Source organism: Carassius auratus, unplaced genomic scaffold (assembly GCF_003368295.1).
Source record: "Carassius auratus strain Wakin unplaced genomic scaffold, ASM336829v1 scaf_tig00028952, whole genome shotgun sequence".
Taxonomy (NCBI): Eukaryota; Metazoa; Chordata; class Actinopteri; order Cypriniformes; family Cyprinidae; genus Carassius; species Carassius auratus.
This window is the reverse complement of record NW_020525727.1, coordinates 244,241-263,033: the sequence shown is the minus strand read 5'-3', so window position 1 is coordinate 263,033 and position 18,793 is coordinate 244,241. Positions and strand designations below refer to the sequence as shown.

General features: G+C 37.7%; 1 protein-coding gene and 1 pseudogene across 2 annotated transcripts; one reads left to right on the top strand and one right to left on the bottom strand.

The window, feature by feature from the left end:
• Positions 1 to 264: 264 nt before the first annotated feature.
• On the bottom strand, positions 265 to 7,167 carry LOC113079651 (uncharacterized). 2 transcript variants are annotated; one of them, XM_026251896.1, is made up of 5 exons: positions 7,147 to 7,167; positions 6,825 to 6,866; positions 6,153 to 6,263; positions 5,679 to 5,729; positions 265 to 3,322 (listed from the first exon to the last, which is right to left on the bottom strand). In XM_026251896.1, the coding sequence occupies exons 4-5, from the start codon at positions 5,687 to 5,689 to the stop codon at positions 1,726 to 1,728; spliced, it is 1,608 nt and encodes a 535-aa protein (XP_026107681.1). In that variant the 5' UTR covers positions 5,690 to 5,729; positions 6,153 to 6,263; positions 6,825 to 6,866; positions 7,147 to 7,167; the 3' UTR covers positions 265 to 1,725. The 2 variants fall into 2 exon arrangements, with proteins under 2 accessions (XP_026107681.1, XP_026107680.1); XM_026251895.1 differs by lacking the exons at positions 6,153 to 6,263; positions 6,825 to 6,866; positions 7,147 to 7,167 and having other exon boundaries at positions 5,679 to 5,974.
• Positions 7,168 to 11,523: 4,356 nt separating this feature from the next.
• LOC113079652 (serine/threonine-protein kinase par-1-like) lies at positions 11,524 to 16,539 on the top strand (annotated as a pseudogene).
• The last annotated feature ends 2,254 nt before the right edge of the window (positions 16,540 to 18,793 follow it).

Genomic DNA, 18,793 nt, shown 5'->3' with positions numbered 1-18,793 from the left:
TGTATATTTTGATCTATTTTGTATTCTTTAATAATTGCACTGTCCATGGAGCCGACCTGACTCACATTTCACTGCAGGTTACATATGCTCTATATAACTGTATAACTGTAACAAAAAAGAAAAAAAAAAAATCTTGAATCTCTAATGATCTTGAGCCATTGATAATTATTATTATTATTTTTTTTTAATTCAAGCACCTTCAACCCATTAGCCGTTGTTTGTCAATAGGAAAGGTTACTACAATATTAATGTGCACAAGCAATATGTGATGCCAAAATCAGACTGCTCAACTGTTTTACTCACTGGCCAGGATTAACCCATGACTAATAATTTTGGTAAGTTCCCAAATTCATAATGCATTTGAGAAAAGAGAATCGCAAGGTAGGCTCTTCAGTGAGTCTGGTTATCCACTAAAACCCTGACTTCTAACGCACTTGTTGAATCCAGTCACTGAGTGTACTTCAAACTCAGTACAAAACCAAAACTGTATAAAACCAAAACAAGGAATGCCAATGAAAGGTGTTTTGGAGTTCTGAAACAAGCATTTAATTTTTTCTGCATGGAGAGCTCAAAATGAAACCAGAGAGGGTTTGCAATATAATCTGTGCATGTGTTATTTTACACAACATGGCATGACTTTAACTGTAATTTTAACTCTTTGCTAAATTTCCCCCAATAATGTTAAATTATAGGAGTAAAAGACACTTTGCATTTTTTTATTGAAGTTGCACTCTCGTACTTGGAGGAAGACTAAATGCTTTAGGAATCAGTTTTGGAGATTACTGAAGCAAGAGATGAAGATGGCCTTTGTTCCTGGCAGGTCATAATTTATTACATCAATATTTTAAGTTCATGCCTGAGAGCACCCTCTGGCATTAGGTATGAATGAATCAGCCACGAGTGCTCCGTATTTCACATTGCCTCATTTTGGATACAAGTAAAATGCCAGGTCATGCATAGACAGTCTTGTGCAAGAAAAAGTGTGTATGCCTGCTTAGACCCTGATGTTGAGATAAGTACTTTTCCACGTCAAAGATAGTTTTTATAAATATGAATGTTGCCGTGGATTTTGGCATATGCACACTCTAAGATCAAATCTGTATGTACGCAGTTTTTAAAAATGAGGCCCCTATATTTATTCATACTGGCACCTGAGCCTGGTTGAACTGCAGCCTTTAGATTATCACATTTAGGCCGAAAATAGTGCGGGGTTCCAATTTAAGCAACATTTTTGTAACTGAATACAAAGTTTCTTAGGAAAGTAAAACTTTCATTATCAAATGCAAAATTTGTCAGGGGAATGCAATACTTTTTTATTAACTTGGTGATGGATCATGGCTTAAACACAAACCCAATGAAGAAAATACAATCGATATTTTAAACTGTATTTATCAAGAGTTTAAGATAAGCAGCATAGAGACATATAGACAAGCAGACATACAATCTGGGGGGGGGGGGGGATATGAGTAAATGAGTAAATAAATCTCTGTTTCTGGTTGAGTCATTTTCCATGATAATAATTGTAATTTTATAAGTAAAGTACATGAGCTAACAGGAGCCTAATTTTATAAAGCTTGCCTAGTTATAAACACTAAAAATTAACTTGATAGTATGGTCAAATGAACATTATTATCTTCAGATCAACAGAGAGTCTCCTGCTTTTATTTTTTCATGGAAAGTTTTCTTCATTGTCATTGATTATTCAGTGGTCCTCTATGACTTTTTTCATTTCTCACTAAAAAAAATATCTAGTTTTGCCAGACCTGCCTGAAGATAACTCAAAGTGTCTTTATTTGCTTCCTCTTCTACAGCTTTTCTCCTCATTTCCTCCAACTCTCTCACCCAGTCTTCTTTCCCAGCCTCCCTCACTCTGGGGATGAAGAAGTCCAGATGCTGAAGAGTGAAGGCAGAGTCTGGTTTCAATGCGATCTGAGACAGATTCTTGATGGTCCTGTAAGCATTGAACAGAAGAATTGACTTTTGGTCCTCAATATCCTGCAGATCTCGGTCAAGTCTATCCATTATAACTGAAAACTTTCTGGACTCTTCTTCAGCTTTTTCATAATCTTTTATCCATCTGTCAAATTCTATCTTTATGGTGGAGTTTTTGATGATGTATTTCTTGTTTTCTTTGACATGTTTGCTGTGATGACACTTCCCTGTGCACACGGTGCAGTAGCCTTTTTTCATGACTTCACATTTGCTGGGATCAGAAGCCCACCAGCAGCCAAACTCATGGCAGTTTTCCTCACAGACGGTGCAGGTTGTCGCCTTTCTGTTTTTCCATGATGCGCTCTCGATGGGCACCTTAAGTTTCACAGTCTTTTTGAAGTTAATTGTAAAGTTTGTACACTCATCAATCTTTTCCTTGTTTTGCACCATTGCCTCCTGAATCTGACGTTTTTCAGCCATTTTCAGCTCCATCTCTTGAATTCGCTGCTGTAAGTTGCAGATGGATGCTTCAAACTGAATTCGCTGCGTCAGTACATCTGAAGTTAACGCTAAACTTCTTCTGTTCTTTTCATGCAGAGACTGAAAAAAATTCTTCAGGTCTTCCACACTGTCTTCCCAGGCATCTCTTTGAGCACGAACGTAACGTCTCTCATTTTGACGTGCTTCAGCCTGCCGGTTGTTGAATAAGAAATAAACAGGTTGGCCGCTTTTGTCTCGTCTGCAGGGGATCTTAGCTTTATTAATGGCACCAATGACGTTTTTGGGTGGTAGACCATCAGAGTGTGTGATTAGGAACACAATGTTGTTCACAATGTCTTTACCAAACAAAGATAGAACTGAACTGAAAATGTAATGCTGTCTGTCTGAGAGACGATTCTTAGATGCTTGAATCACAAAACACACAGCATCGACTTCACGAACTCCATCATTGCTTTGAAACAGAGTGGCTAAATTCTCAGCAACTTCTAGATCTTTGTCCAGTCCTCTAGTGTCTCCGTAGCCTGGAGTATCAATGATGGTGAGAGATATGGGACTTTTTACATGAAAGACCTCATACATGGTGATTTCAGAGGTTTGTGATTCTGATTGATCTCTGGCTTCTTCTTCAGTTATTTCATACCATATTTCATGCTCAAACTTCACTTTGAGTAAGTAGTTGACCATGCTGTTGATGAGGGTTGTCTTACCAGCGCCTGTTTCTCCCACCAGCAGAACAATTTTGTTTGGTTTACTGCTGTCTTTCATCCCATAAGTCCATTTTCTGATTTTTCCACTGTCATCAAGCAATTTTTTCACTGTAAACAGACGGTATCGTTTTGGAGAACCTTCATGAATCAGAGTTGGTTTGTTTGGTGGAAGAATCGGCTTTCTGTAAAATGATGACGGAAGCAAGTGTCAGACATTTTTGTAGAATGAATTCAAACACCCATTAAAATGCAGACATTTTGTGTTCTATTCATAAAAAAAAGAAAAAAAAAAAACTTATTGTTGGCAGTTGGCGTATACCGTATACAGTTGGCGTTTAACACATTATTGTTTAACTTAAGTGCAGCAACCCCTTACACATTTTTAAAGGTTGAACTCCGAAACTTGTCAAAAATGACATGTTGATTTAATAACGTGGTGCACACATGTGAGCTGCTGAAAAATAAATGAGACATAATGCAACCGGCCAAGAAGTTTTTCTATCCCATGTCTAGATAGAAAAATAATTCAAAAGCAGTTCAATGTAATGCAAAAATGCATTCTGTTTGAACTTGCTATTCACTATTTTTTTGCAGTTAAAACCACAAAATGCTGATCAGTGGTTTGAAAACCCACAAGGAGACGTCTTTTTTGAAACTTGTGAGGGATTTAGCTGTCTGGATGGTGTTAGGCAAGTTGTTCCACCATTTAGGAACAGTGAATGAAAATTTATTAGAGAGTGATTTTGTGCATTTCCTCTATGGGATTCTGTGATGATTTACAGACTGTAGGCTTCTGGATGGGGAGTAGACGTGAGCATTGCAAAAATCTAGAAGAGCACTGCAATAGTCTAGTGGACGAAGAGTTGTGTTGCATACTCAGTTAGATAGGGTCTAATCTTTCTGTTGTTTTTTTTAAATATGATCTTTAAAGGTCAGCTGATCATCAAGGATCACTTCAAGTTTCCTGGCCGAACATTATGAGATTTTTGTTGATGAATCTAGCTGGATAGTAAACTGGTGCTGTACTGACTGGGAGGCTGGGAAGTTGAGAAGCTCAATCTTTGCCAGGTTAAGCTGCAGTTGGTGTTCTTTCATCCATGTAGATTTGTGCAGATACAGTTGGATCATCTGGTTTAAATTAGAGGTAGATCTACTGTACGTGTCACCAGCATAGCAATGGTAGGAAAAACCATGTGCTTGTATGATGGGTTCCAGTGATATGTTTTATATAGAGAAAAAGAGGGGTCTAAAAACTGATCCCTGAGGAACCTTAGTGACCAGTTAATGTGATTTGTAAACCCCTCCTCCCCAATCAACTGTAAATGACCAATCATTGATGTAAGAGTCAAAACCAGTAAAGTGCCAAAACTCCTCTGGGGTTCCAGAAGCAGCGGAGCCCATCATTGCCCATTCCAATATGGCAGCTCCACACACACTGCTGTGGTGTCCGCTGGTTCTGCCCTGGGTCCCCATCTTGCCAGCTCTGCCTAAGTCCACAGGTCCCCCTCCAGCACACAGATCTGAAGCCCACCCCATCCCCCTACTCTGCCTTCCCCCTGGTTGGGCGTTTGGAACATATACAGCTCTTACCTCCAGAAATCACTATCTCCCTTTCTCCCGGACTCCATTCCCCAGACTTCACTCACCTGTTCTTTCATTAACACCCTCAGCTGTTCCCCATTGTCACAGACTATATATTGTCCTCTCACCCACCACTTTGCCTGATAATACGGAAATTGTGGCTCCCTCGGCCAAGTGAATTCCAAATGAATACATGAAGGCACACAGTTGCCCTGCTCACTCCAAACTAGTGTCCACTCCAAGGTGATAGGGAGGATCACTTCCATTTGGAATTTCCCTGTAAACACGTACCGTTACACCCCTAATTTTATGATATTTGATTTATTCTGTACTCTCCTGAGATCATTATGACCAGTAGATCATGTGGAGTCTGATGTTACCTCAAATCTATGGCTAGGATAGAGCAAACTGAAGGCTCTCGGATGAATAAAGCAGTAGGCACATCATTGCAGCCTTTTGATTTCTGTCTATCAGCGACTAAGCAAGTTGTATTGAAGTGATCTAACAAACTACACTTTTTGTTTTGAGCAAGCAGTAGGCGGCTGAGGTATTGGTTAACCATGCACCCTCTGACTACAGTAAGTTGTACAGTGACTGGCAAATTTGTGATTGTGAGATCCACGTATATTATAATAGCCAATGTTAGACTCAAAAGCGAAATTGGCCTCCTGATGAATGATTAAATGAAAGTATGGGATGTCTAGAATAGTCAAATATTTAAATGAATACATAGCCAATATAGTTGATCAATTCTTCATTTGAAATTTGGTGTATTTGGTGTAGTCAGATTTACGGAGTCACAATCAAATTAACACTAAATCCTAATAAATTAAAAGAAAACCACACATTATACCTTCACCCATGCTGTTGGGCTAATGGGTGGTCCTTTCACAATTAATCATCATTTTATATTTTTCAAGTAAATAGTTCTGTGGGGGAATATAAATTTTTACTCACCTGGAATCCATGGTGATTGGACTAAGTATGTCCTCTTCACAGAAGACCAGTCTGATTTGAAGAAAACAATTAATTAGTTTCCTCAGAATATGATGGTTTTTAACTGTACATATATTATATAAAACAAGCATCTAAAAAATCCATTAAATGATCTATATGAGAGATCTTAAGCCCTATCAAAAAGACAATAAATTAAACATACATAAAAAATAAAAAAAATCCTTCACACAGCACCTTGTCGGGTTATGTAGATAAACAATCAGCTGTAACAGACATGCTTGTTTATTTAACAGCTGGTTAAAGTCCTTCCCAACCAAAAATCTTCCCTCCACATCCTCAGACACATTGTTTGTATATTGTTTGTTTAATGCTAATTATATAAGATGTCATATCACACATGGGTGTTTGAACCATTATGTGTGGGACAAGACCCACCCACTTTTTAAGACCAGTTATTTTTTTTGGCCCACTCACTTTTAATTCAGGGTATATGTTCACTTTTCAGAGTCCGTCAGTCAAATCCATTCCACTTGGATCATTCAGAGTCAAGGAAAGTAGATAAAGCATCTGCTGAAGTGCATCTGGCTGTATAGAGACCCAAATGGAAATGGTGGTAAAAAAAAAATAATGTGAATGGGAGGAAAACATATTTTGTAGAGCTTAAGTGTTCCCCAGAGAAACTTTGTATACCCTTGCAAAACTTTTGCTTTCTCTTGCAAAAATGTGTTGAGTTCGTACAAACCATTCATGTTTACTTCAGAGCTTGCAGTAGTTCAGACAGCTCCATTCATTCACAATAGAGGGGTTTATAGTGCGGTTCATCACATTTTCATGAAATATTAATATTGCAATGACCTATGCACGTTCCTGACAATATATAAAGCCACAACACCCATTTTGATAACACATATTTATTGAAAAAAAATGAGGTTTACGCATGACAGCAACACTATATGAAGCCTAAATTTTTTATTTTCACATATTAAAACTGTTGAGTCGAGTCAAAAAATAAAATAAAAATAAAATAAAATATTATGGCTTGAAACCGCTTATGTTGAGATAGTATTTTGCTATGGCTACTTACATTCCCTGAAAGGAAATATGTATATCTCTGCTATAGAAAGTATTAATGTAAACTTAACTCACCTGCTGGACTGAAACTCACTGAAGACGTCAGCTGTTATTTGCCTGAAAAAAAAAAAAAAAAAAAAAAAAAAAAAAAAAAAAAAAAACAAGAAATCACACACACACACACAGATATATATATATATATATATATATATATATATATATATATATATATATATATATATATATATATATATATATAACAAATTGTATATATATATATATATATATATATATATATATATATATATATATATATAAAACAACTAAAATATTTAATTTCCTAGACGTAAAAACTTTTCAAGAACAATTTATCACAAATATGAATATTCCTACACACCTGGAGTCAGTGAAGTGTGTCTGGCAGTATAACAGTAAGCTCTGACTGAAACACTGCTATTTATTGTTAAATTAAGTCCCTCCCAAACAAATGTCTGTTATCAAATATGTGAATATAGGGGCAACACATCTAAATGTGCATGCTTTCAGAAATGTGCAATACACACTAACTTTCCATTTTAAACAATATTAAAAAAATAAAAAATAAAAAAAAAATAATAATGTTACATGAAAATGAAAAATTATCCCCCATCCTGAAACATACACATTGAATAATCCCAAACTATCATCCGGTTTCAGGATCAGGATTCAGTTCTCATCAGCCATTTTGTAATATCACACATTTAGTGGTGCCCAATCTGTCTTTTACAGGAATGTTCCATTTAAAACTCAGTTTTGCCAAAAGGTGTACTTGCTGCATTTTCCTTTTCTAGGGCAGAGATACTGTACTGCTACAAAATAGTCTTTGGAGGTTAGGCAATCACAATACGTGGCAGCTGTTTAGTGTTTCTTCTTTTATATCACGTGTTTTGAAGGAATCAGATCTTGGGGGTTTTGTTTGGGGCAACATGCCTGTGAAGCTCCCGTCACTGAAAATGCATCTGCCCTCGTGTTTTGCCACAGGACAGCAATCCGGAGTAAATTTTCTCTCATATTTTTAGGACTGTAACATGAAGACTGTGCCAAGTAAACATTTTTAGCAACAGTTTGAAAGTGAATAGTACAAATTAAAGTTACTGGTATAAACAAGTCTATTGGTGTAATGCGTTACATGACTAAACATGCTTCATCGTTTTCAAAAGCCTCCATTTCAACAGTCCACACTACAAAGTGAAAACTGGATTTTCAGATGTATCTTTAAGCATTTAAAAAGGCGTAAAGGCCACAATGAGATGAAAAGATGCACTTTCAAGAGAAATTAACTTGGACAATGCTTGAGTAATTGCCAAATCTAGCAACAAATTGGCAAGTTGGCTACCCAGAGATTTTAGCTTGTCCCCTTAAACTTCACCAAGTCTTCCACTTTCCCACAGCCTACAGCTACAGCAGCAGGATGTCCAGCACCCCTCTAACATTAAGCCTTTTAAGCTTTTTGGGAGGTTGGAATGCACTCATATCGCTGCTGTCCTGTTCTAACAGCTTTAGGGCCGGGTTGGACACTGAGCTCTCTCCCTGTACAGTACGCCAAATACGCATAACATGTATTTAATTATATGGAAGTGTTAACTTGTGAATTGCACCTTAATATTGTAGTGCATTATGAAACTGTGTGCAGTAATAACATATTGAGTGTAAATTATATATTTTTTAAATTATTAAATGAATACTACCTAACAACCAATATACTTGCTACATTGTTAGAACACAAGACCATGGGAACCAGACCAGTCCTCTGCACAATCTGACCTGTGTGACCTGACCCAGCTTGGTTTCTCTCAGGGTTTTTCTCTATTTCTGTCAATGATGGAGTTTTGGTTCCGACACACACACGACTCTGGTTGTCTGTTCTTTATTTTATTTTCCACAGCAGTGATATTCATGCCAGTGGCTATGTCCACACGAAGCTGGACATTTTCGTCCACCCTAAAATTATGATAAAAAAACCATGCTGTGTATTGTAAATAAAAATGTTTTATACTTTTAAAAAAATGTGTAAGTAGTAAACCAACAAGGGGCAAAAATGCATTTTAAATTTAGAAAGGTTTTTAGTCCCTATACCAAGCCCCCACCCCCGCCTCACAGTGCCTGCTTTCCTCTTTGACATCAGCTAGGTCCTAGGCTACACATGCACAAGTTCTGTGACAGCGAAAGACGTCGATAGTTGTGGAACTCCAGTAAGTAAGGATGTCTGCTATTTTATTCACTTAAACGTTGAATGAAGTGATTATTTTCTCTTTAATACATCATTCCAATGTTTTTGAAAGTGAAAGGAAATCCAGCCAAGTATGGAGACCCAAACTCAGAATTCATGCTCTGTATTTAACCCATCCAAAGTGCACACACACCCGGAGCAGTGGGCATCATTTATGCTGCGGCGCCCGGGGAGCAGATGGGGGTTCAGTGCCTTGCTCAAGGGCAAGTCATGGTATTGCCAGCACGAGACTTGAACCCACAACCTTGGGGTAAGGAGTCAAACTCTCTAACCATTAGGCCACGACTTCTCCTACAGTTTTTCAATGAGTCCGCTGTTAGTAATAATAACATTACCTGCTTCACGGAAAGGATTGTCAGGTGTTCACAACAAAACTAAATACACTAAAAAGCTTAAATACACATTATTGGAGTCACTTCAACTCGAGGCATGGACATGAAAAACAGCTTGCAGCAACAGTGATAAAGCTTCCCGATTGCACAGGAAAACCACTGACTTGTCAACACTGTGAGTTATGTCTACAACGGTCTCAAGCAATGTCATGGCGCAACCACAACAGCTTGACTTTGTCTAATTTGGCACGGTCTTCCTGCTGCACTAACAGTAGTATGGCTTTCCTCTGTGTATACACATCCTTACAAGTACAATTTTAGCTGGATTATTTGTGTCCTCTTCAAAAATTGCTCTTGAGAAATGTTATGTGTATTGTCCCCACTAACTGTTAGATGAAATGTACGCCCCTGACTGCAGGGAGAAGTGAACACACACACACACACACACACACACTCTATCTCTCTCTCTCTCTCGCACACACACACAAACACACAAACACACACATCTGTACATGACTTAGGTGTCCTTGAGCAAGGCATCGAACCCCCAACTGCTCCCCGGGCGCCGCAGCATAAATGGCTGCCCACTGCTCCGGGTGTGTGTTCACTGTGTGTGTGTGTGTTCACTGCTCTGTGTGTGTGCACTTCGGATGGGTTAAATGCAGAGCACAAATTCTGAGTATGGGTCACCATACTTGGCTGAATGTCATGTTACTTTCACTTAAACACACACACACACACACAAAATAGCGCACAATCTCTGTCACGTTTCCCGAAGTCTTGTCTTCCAAGTAAATAATGATGTTTGTAATTCATCAAATTGAGTTTCAGACCACTCTCATGTGTATACAAAGCAGATCATGGATATTTACTTTATATTGCTGATGAAACAAGGATGGAAAGTCCTCTCTTTTCTGGTTTCCTTCAGTTGAAGCAAATTCCTGTTTCCATTTCATTGTGATGTTTACACATCTTTGAATCTGGTCATTTTCATAAAGGGTCCAAAGTTTACACTCACCAAGAGCCAGATGTAAATAAATGCATTAATCTGAAGCATTTATATATTTTTTTAATAAAAATCAGCATATCACTTGAGAAGACGATAAAACTGTATTATCTTTTCAGTCTTAATTGATTTGCAAAACATTTGGTATATGCTGAATTAGCAGAGTAGAAACAAGTAGTGATGTAATGGTGACAGAACTTTATTACACATGAATAGCGCTCTCTTCCTGACTGAGGTGCCCTTGAGCAAGGCTCTGAAACACCAACTGTTCCCCGGCACCGCAGCTTAAATGATGCCCACTGCTATGTGTTCACAGTGTGTGTGTGTGTGTGTTCACTGCTGTGTGTGTGCACTTGGATAGATTAAATGCAGAGCATGAATTCAGAGTATGGGATACCACACTTGGCAAATGTCATGACTTTAATTTTTTTTTTCTTGTGCATCATTGCAAACTTTTTTTTGAGTTAAAAATGTAATAAACCATTGAACCTTATCACATGTTATTGATCCTGTGATGATATGTTTAACGGTCACCAGCATCGTAAATCCTGTTAAATAAAATTTATTTATTTTATTAATTTATTTTATTGTATGTACATTTATAACATTATACTTTTGTATTATATCACCTTTGCATCAATAATAAAAAAAAAGGCTAATGGGAGGGTTTTTCTAATGAAGCATCTATGGCAGGGATGGCAAAATTAAATAATTTCTCTCTTCTGTCTGCCTTTATCAGTCTCTTTAAATATTTACCTATTATTGAAAGTCACAAAAACTCTATTGAGGAGGTTTTCTTTTGCTATTAGAGCAAATGGGAATGCACTTCTTCCCTTTTTTTTTTTTTTTTTTTTTATTCTCCCATTCACTGCTCTTCAAGTTAACCCAACTATGATGACTTTCACTGCTGAGAAACTGTAACCGTAAATGTAAAAAAGGGTCCATTTCAAATAATTTAATGATTTAAAGTAACAGGGCAAGTTATTTGCCTCTTGTTTTAATATGGATATCATATAGAGTACTTTGAAAATCAATCACACAAAAGAACGATTGAGGATTGTAGCTGCTTGACTTGCTAAATGCTCTCTTTAGTTGTTTTGATATCATAATTATTATTATTATTATTATTATTATTATTATTATTATTATTATTATTTTAATTCAATAGAGCCATAACAGATCACGTCCTGGTAATTCTCTTCCCAATCTGTAGGGGTCAGTCTCTTCAGGTAGAGAGAGAGTATGACTCCAGGTATAAAAGTCAAGGAAGAGAGAGGTAGACGGTGAGACCATACTGTGGTTTTTCTTTGAGGAACTATTTCGTCTGCACGCTTTAGAATCTGTGATACTGATGCTGTTCATATGAAGTCAACCTGAGGCTGTTTACTCCAACTGGATTTGCCCCTACACATTTTAGCATTTGGATATTTTTTTTTTTTTGACCCTTTTTGGACGGGAACCATTACTAGAACTTTTTGTTTAAGGAAGGTAAAGGCCTCAAACTCAACCCAGTCATTAATTTCATAATTTGATCTCTATTTAGGGAATGTTTACAAAAGACATGCAGAAATAACCTTCTCTTCTCAAATATTGCTATGTAGAAATATTCAGAGATGGGCAACTCACAGTCAGCTATAAAATATCCAGGCTACACATTAGTGAGTGAAGATGAGCAGATGATCCTGGTGAAAAAATGAAGGTGGCGATCAGTTTGTCATTGAAAAGTTCAACACAGGACAGGTAAGATGAAAACGTAAACTTTGAAATTATATATATGTTAAGCTTTACTAAAAAGAGAGGAATTATGATATACGTCTATATGTCTATTTTTAGGAAAATGATTTAAACTTTCTCTTACAACTCAATCATCCACACATCGTCCATCACAAGGAAGTCATCACAGGTTGAAAGAAACTCTAAATTAATTCTGTTAACACATATAAAGCTATAGGATTATATTTATTCTCACGTACAGTAGTTTGATCACTTTAATGATATTAAATACTGTACTGAGTGAATCTGCTTTCAGGTCCTGACTGTCTGTATCTTGTACTGGAGCTCTGTGAGGGTGGAGATCTTGTTCAGAAAATCAAACACAAATCACAGGCAGCAGATACATTTTCTGAGAATGAGGTACAGTATGTTTCAGATTTAAATATAGTCAAATTTAAAACATCACTGTTTAATACTATAATGATGTGATTAACTGCATGTAAAACTCATTACTTATCCACGGCTTAATCTCACAGCACGCTGAATATCGAAACATGGTTATCATGCCAGGTCAGAAAAGCAGCAGTTAGGAAATTACGACTGCAATAAAATCAGTAAACCATTGGTGATAAGTCTCTTCATGCAGATAATATTTAAAAGGATGTTGGGTGCTTATTCTATTCAAACTAATCATAAAAAAAAAAAAAAAAAAGTGTTAACATTAAAAAAGTGTTGCAAACCTTTCTGATTTGTAAATTCATATTTTATTGACTTACAGATTCTGGACTGGACTGTGAAGATCTGTATGGCATTAAAGCACCTGCACGATCGACAGATCCTCCATAAAAACCTGCAGCCAAAGGTATAAATGTAACGCAATCCATTGAGTCTGAAAGCTATGTTTGACAGTGCAGGAAAATAAATTAAATAAAAATACCAGTAAAATGGAGCTGATAAACTCTGATTTGTGTGTGTGTGTGTGTGTGTGTGTGTGTGTGTAAGAATAGTAAATGGATAAAAAATCCCATTGTTCAATTTTCTTACCCCGATAAGCCTACAAAAGTGCTGATTTGCTATTATCAGTGATCAGTGTTGAGGCATAATTTATTTAAACATTTAAAGGGGGGGTGTAATGCTCGTTTTCACTCAATATCCTGTTAATCTTGAGTACCTATACAGTAGTACTGCATCCTTCATAACTCCAAGAAGTCTTTAGTTTTATTATATTCATAAGAGAAAGATAGTCTGTACCGATTTTTCCCGGAAAAACACGAGCGGCTGGTGGCGTGACATGTGGGCGGAGCTAAAGAATCACGAGCGCCAGTAGGCTTTTGCGTTGAGAGTGTTTGGAAGCTGTGACACCGTGAGGACAAAACCAACCATAACAAACCATGGCTAACAGTCAGATTCAGCCGTTTATTTATGATCCAGAATCAGATCCAGAGGCTGAAACTGAAAGAGATCAGCAGCAGCAACGACTCGCTCCGAGCGGGGCTCGAACCCGGGTCTCCGATGGGAGGCGGACGCACTAACAAGGAGGCAGAGATATTTGAAGCAGTTTTAATCACCGCCTGTGGTTCCAACACATGATCGTGACCCTTTTTCGTTGGGATTGCATCATCCTTAAGAAATAAACGATGTGCAAATCCGTCGTCATACTGGGCCTTGTTTGTAAAACAAGCATCTTCGAAATGCAGGGAACAAACACAAACACTTGCACAACTCCATTGATGCTCTGTAAAAATAAACTCCATCCACTGGTCCCTTAATGCTGTTTTCCTTTGGTAATCTGTGCAAAAACACACTTCTTTTGTGACATTTCGCGACGCTCTCGCTCTGATCAGTGATTGTCTGTAGTGGTCTGCTATACAGGAGTGCCCTCAGGACCCATATAAGGAAATTCCGCTCCATCTAACGTCACACAGAGCCATACTCGAAAAAAAACTTTCCGAAACTTGTGACAAACCGGGAACAAAAATACTCCTTCAAACGTACAACTTAATTTTTGAAACTTTGTCCATGTTTAGCATGGGAATCCAACTCTTTAACAGTGTAAAAAACTCAGTATGCTTGAAATAGCATTTCACCCCCCCTTTAATTGTTCCTTTGCAAATTACTTGTATTTTTCTGTTTCAAACACAAACATGAGAGCCTGAAGTGTCTTATAAAAAAAGTATATGCAATCAAACAATTTTGTAAAAGTTGGAGACTGTATGAATAGTTTGACTGTGGCTGATGTTACTTACTCATATTGCAATCCACTTGTTCCCAGTAGCCACACATTTATAAAACATGTTTTCTTTTGACAGAGCTTATTTTTCACTGCATGTGGTATCATTCGTCTGGGACAGTTTGGAAACAGTTATGAACGGTATTGAGCAGCTGTACTTCAAAACAATGCATTGCACACCCTTCAGCAATAAATAATGCATGTAGTTCATATGATGAACATAATATGAACCATTTATTTCTAGGTCCACTGCTGCACACACAACAGACACTGAAGCTCTTGTATATGTTGCACCTGAGAATTTGAGTGGCAGACCGTATGATGAGAAAACGTAATACAAAAACTGCAACATTTTCTTGCTTTATGATTTTCCAAATCAAAGTATTTAAAACCCTTTCTAATATTCACTTTCTATTTCAGTGAAATCTGGAGGTTGGGATGTGTCATCTATGAGCTGTGCAAGCTGAAGAGTGCGGTGAGATTTAGTCCTTTGTATAACTAAATGCATTGAGTTTGTAATATATTGCAGAAAGGTAAAGCTTTCAGAAAGGCCAAGACTGTACAATTTGAAATCATTCATACGTTATCTAGCTTTTATCTAAAGTTTTATTATTGTACAATATTTACACACACACACACACACACACACACACACACACAAATACTGTATAATGCCAATAATGTATACATCACCACATTATATTTTCAAGTGTTTGGATGGGTGTTTTTTATGCATTATTTTAAGATCCCACCAACTGGTTAACTCATATAGTTATTCCTCTTAGTTTAAAGCAAGAAACCCAGTTGAGATTGTAACAAAGATACTCACCTGCTGCTATGAAGCTCTTCCCAACACCTTTTCTGAGGATCTTCATCAGCTTGTGAAAGACACACTTCAGAAGGATCCAGAGCAACGGCCATCTGTCAATGAGATCCTGAAGAGGCCTTTTATTATCGAACACCTTCATACAATGGTAAGTTATTTTACTGATGTTTACATTTTACTTTTACGAAATGAGAAAGTCAGTTTTCAAGACATGGGCATTGATATTAACCATGTGATAACTTTTCAGATCATGCAAACTATTGATGAGCTTTATAAGTCTCTAGATGTAATGAGAAACCTGGCCGATGGTTTGGAGACGGTCCACTTCAACACAACTGTCAGCAGTCTCACAGGAGGAGTAGTAGGTCTGGCTGGAGGAATCACATCTATAATTGGACTTATTCTCACGCCATTCACTCTCGGAGCCTCTCTGATAGTGACAGGTGTGGGAATTGGTACGGCAGTCGCTGGTGGAATAACAGCTGGAGCCAGCAACATTACAAACATGGTTAACCAGCAAACAAACAGACAAAAGATAAAAATGATCTTAACAGAGTTCCAGGAGAAAATGACCTCCATTATATGCTGCATAGAAAATATCTCAACAGCAGTGGAAACGCTACAAAATGAGTTTTCAACAAGCAGTGGGTCACTTTCCAATCCACAATCCGGGATGAGAGTAGGAGCTCGACTTGGACGAGGCCTGGGAGGAATCCCGGAGCTTCTTCGTTTAACTCAAGTCATAAATGTGGGGAAGATTGCAGCTCAGGCTGCAAGAGCAGTTCGTGCGGCTGAAGCAGTTACAGGGGTTTTATCTGCACTTTTCATAGCTGTTGACGTCTTCTTCATTTTTCTTGACTCCAGAGAAATCCACAATATCCGCAGAGATTGTGCTTTACAACTGAGTCGACAAGAATCCACCAGCAACCAAACCACTGTGTTAAATGACCGGACACCGAATAACAGCGACACAACAAACCTGCTGCCTTCAAACACTGAAGCAGAAGAGCTGAAGTCTGAGACCATGAAATTTGTGACAAAAATAAAAGAGACTACAGAGGAGCTTCAGACGATTCTGGATACGCTACGAGACGCATTGAACCCAAACTCTGAGACAGCAAACACAGAAAATTGAGAATTTGTTATTTAATCATAAATAAATGATTTTTGTTTATTTTTTATGTAGTAGTAGAAGCTGTTGTAGTACAATATTACAATGCAATAAATAATGCATCTAGTTCATATGATTAACATAATATGGACTATCTATTTCATAATATATTCCATTTATTTCTAGGTCTAGTGATGCGCACACACAACAGAAACTAAAAAGTGAAAATGAAGTGACATATAGCCCATACTTGGAATTTGTGCTCTGCATTCAACCCATCCAAAGTGGATACACACAGCACTGAGCACACACTGTGAACACACACACCCGGAGCAGTGGGCTGTCATTTATGCTGATGTGCCCAGGGAGCAGTTAGGGGTTCGGTGCCTTGCTCAAAGGCACCTCGTTCGTGGAATTCAAGGTAGAGAGAGTGCTGTCCAATCACTCCCCCCACCTATAATTCCTACGTTCGTAGTCAGGGGAAGGAGGAGGCGGGAATTGGTGGACATTAAACGAAACTTTATTAATCAAATAAACACAAAACAATCAATAATTGTGGAACTCCAGTAAGGCGTTCTGCTATTTTATTCACTTAAACGTTGAATGAAATATTTTCTCTTTAATACTCGAGACCGGTGAGTGGCGCAGGTGTTGCTGATTTCCAATTACTCCAACGGCCTCAACCTGTTCCCAAGGCTCTTGTCCCTGCCCTACTTGTCACAAACATTTTTTACTGTCCAAAAATATAAATTTGACACAATCCCTAAACCTAAACCTGCCCATAATTTATTCCCCAAATCAGTGGGAAATGATATCTGATTAACAAGGGTGAAGAAGCACCTAACCCTGATTGTAAGCCTAAAACAGATATTTCCTGAAAAATTGATAATATTTTTCCAGGATAAACAAGGAAGTTGATTCAGGAACATGTTATTTTAAAGAAATCATGATCACCATAATCCGTGCCGACCTGAGACTCAAATTCACAACCTTTGGATTACAAGTCTGAATCTCTGATGAACAGCCTGTTTGAGTTTATATGCAGTTTTCAATAAATTGCCTACTCTCTATTTTTTGTTTCTTGCTCCTATTTATTCTTTTGGTATTTTGAAGCAAGGGCTGTGCCTCGCGCTTCTAGAGGGCCTCGCTCCTGGTCTGCATTTTATGTTGTCAAATTTTTAGAACTGTTTTTCCACCCAACATTGATTAAAAAAAATGCTAGCTGTCGATCAAATATGCATAATCAAGGGCAAATGTAAAAATAAAATCTTAAAATAATAATTTTAATTTCAATATTCTGCACCACAATTCTGAGTACTCGTGCCAATTAGTGTTTACTCTAGCTAGCTGCTCACTCTTTGAGGAAAAAAAAATGTCAGGTGCTGTGCCTTGCATGAGAACACGACGCAATTTTGTAAATATGAGTCGGTGGTGAGAAAAGGAAAATAATTAAAAAGAAAGAAGAATTTAAGAAGTCATTGAGAGAATCACTGGATACATTTGTCAATGCCAATATTACACCATGCAGCTCAACTCACACAATTACTGAGGCTAATCAGGCTACCGTGTTGCAAGGAGATGTAGTTCAAGGTGAGGGATAAGTTTAATAAGTGGTTGTGTACAGGTGCTGGTCATATAATTAGAATATCATCAAAAAGTTGATTTGTTTAACTAATTCCATAAAAAAAAAAAAAAAAAAAAAAAAAATTGTATATTCATTCATTACACACAGATTGATATATTTCAAATGTTTATTTCTTTTAATTATGATTATTATAAATGACAACTAAGGAAAATCCCAAATTCAGTATCTCAGAAAATTCAAATATTGTGAAAAGGTTCAATATTGAATACACCTGGTGCCACACTCTAATCAGCTAATGAACTCGAAACACATGCACAAGCCTTTAAATGTTCTCTCAGTCTAGTTCTGTAGGCTACACAATCATGGGGAAGACTGCTGACTTGATAATTGTCCAAAAGATGACCATAGACACAAAAGGTCATTGCAAAAAAGGCTGGCTGTTCACAGAGCTCTGTGTCCAAGCACATTAATAGTAAGGTAAAGGAAAAGATGTGGTATAAAAAAGTGTACAAGCAATAGGGATAACCACACCCTGGAGAGGATTGTGAAACAAAACCCATTAAAAAATGTGGGGGATATTCACAAAGAGGGGGCTGCTGCTGGAGTCACTGCTTCAAGAACCACTACACACAGACTTATGCATGCCATGGGTTTTAGCTGTCGCATTCATTGTGTCAAGCCACTCTTGAATAACCGACAGTGTCAGAAGCATCTCTCAGACAAAAAGAACTGGACTGCTGCTGAGTAGTCCAAAGTTATGTTCTCTGATGAAAGTAAATTTTGCATTTCCTTCGGAAATCAGGGTCCCAGAGTCTGGAGGAAGAGAGAAGAGGCACTCAATCCACATTGCTTGAGGTCCAGTGTAAAGTTTTCACAGTCAGTGATGGTTTGAGGTGCCACGTCATCTGCTGGTGTTGGTCCACTGTGTTTTCTGAGGGTCCAAGTTCAACGCAGCCGTATATCAGCAAGTTT

Bases quoted from the DNA above. Each gene is read 5' to 3' on its own strand.
- LOC113079651 (XM_026251895.1), bottom strand. From the start codon at position 5,809: ATGCTTGTTTTATATAATATATGTACAGTTAAAAACCATCATATTCTG. The intron at 3,323-5,678 runs GTGAGTAAAAAT...ATCATTTTACAG, and splicing joins CCAATCACCATGGATTCCAG to AAAGCCGATTCTTCCACCAA.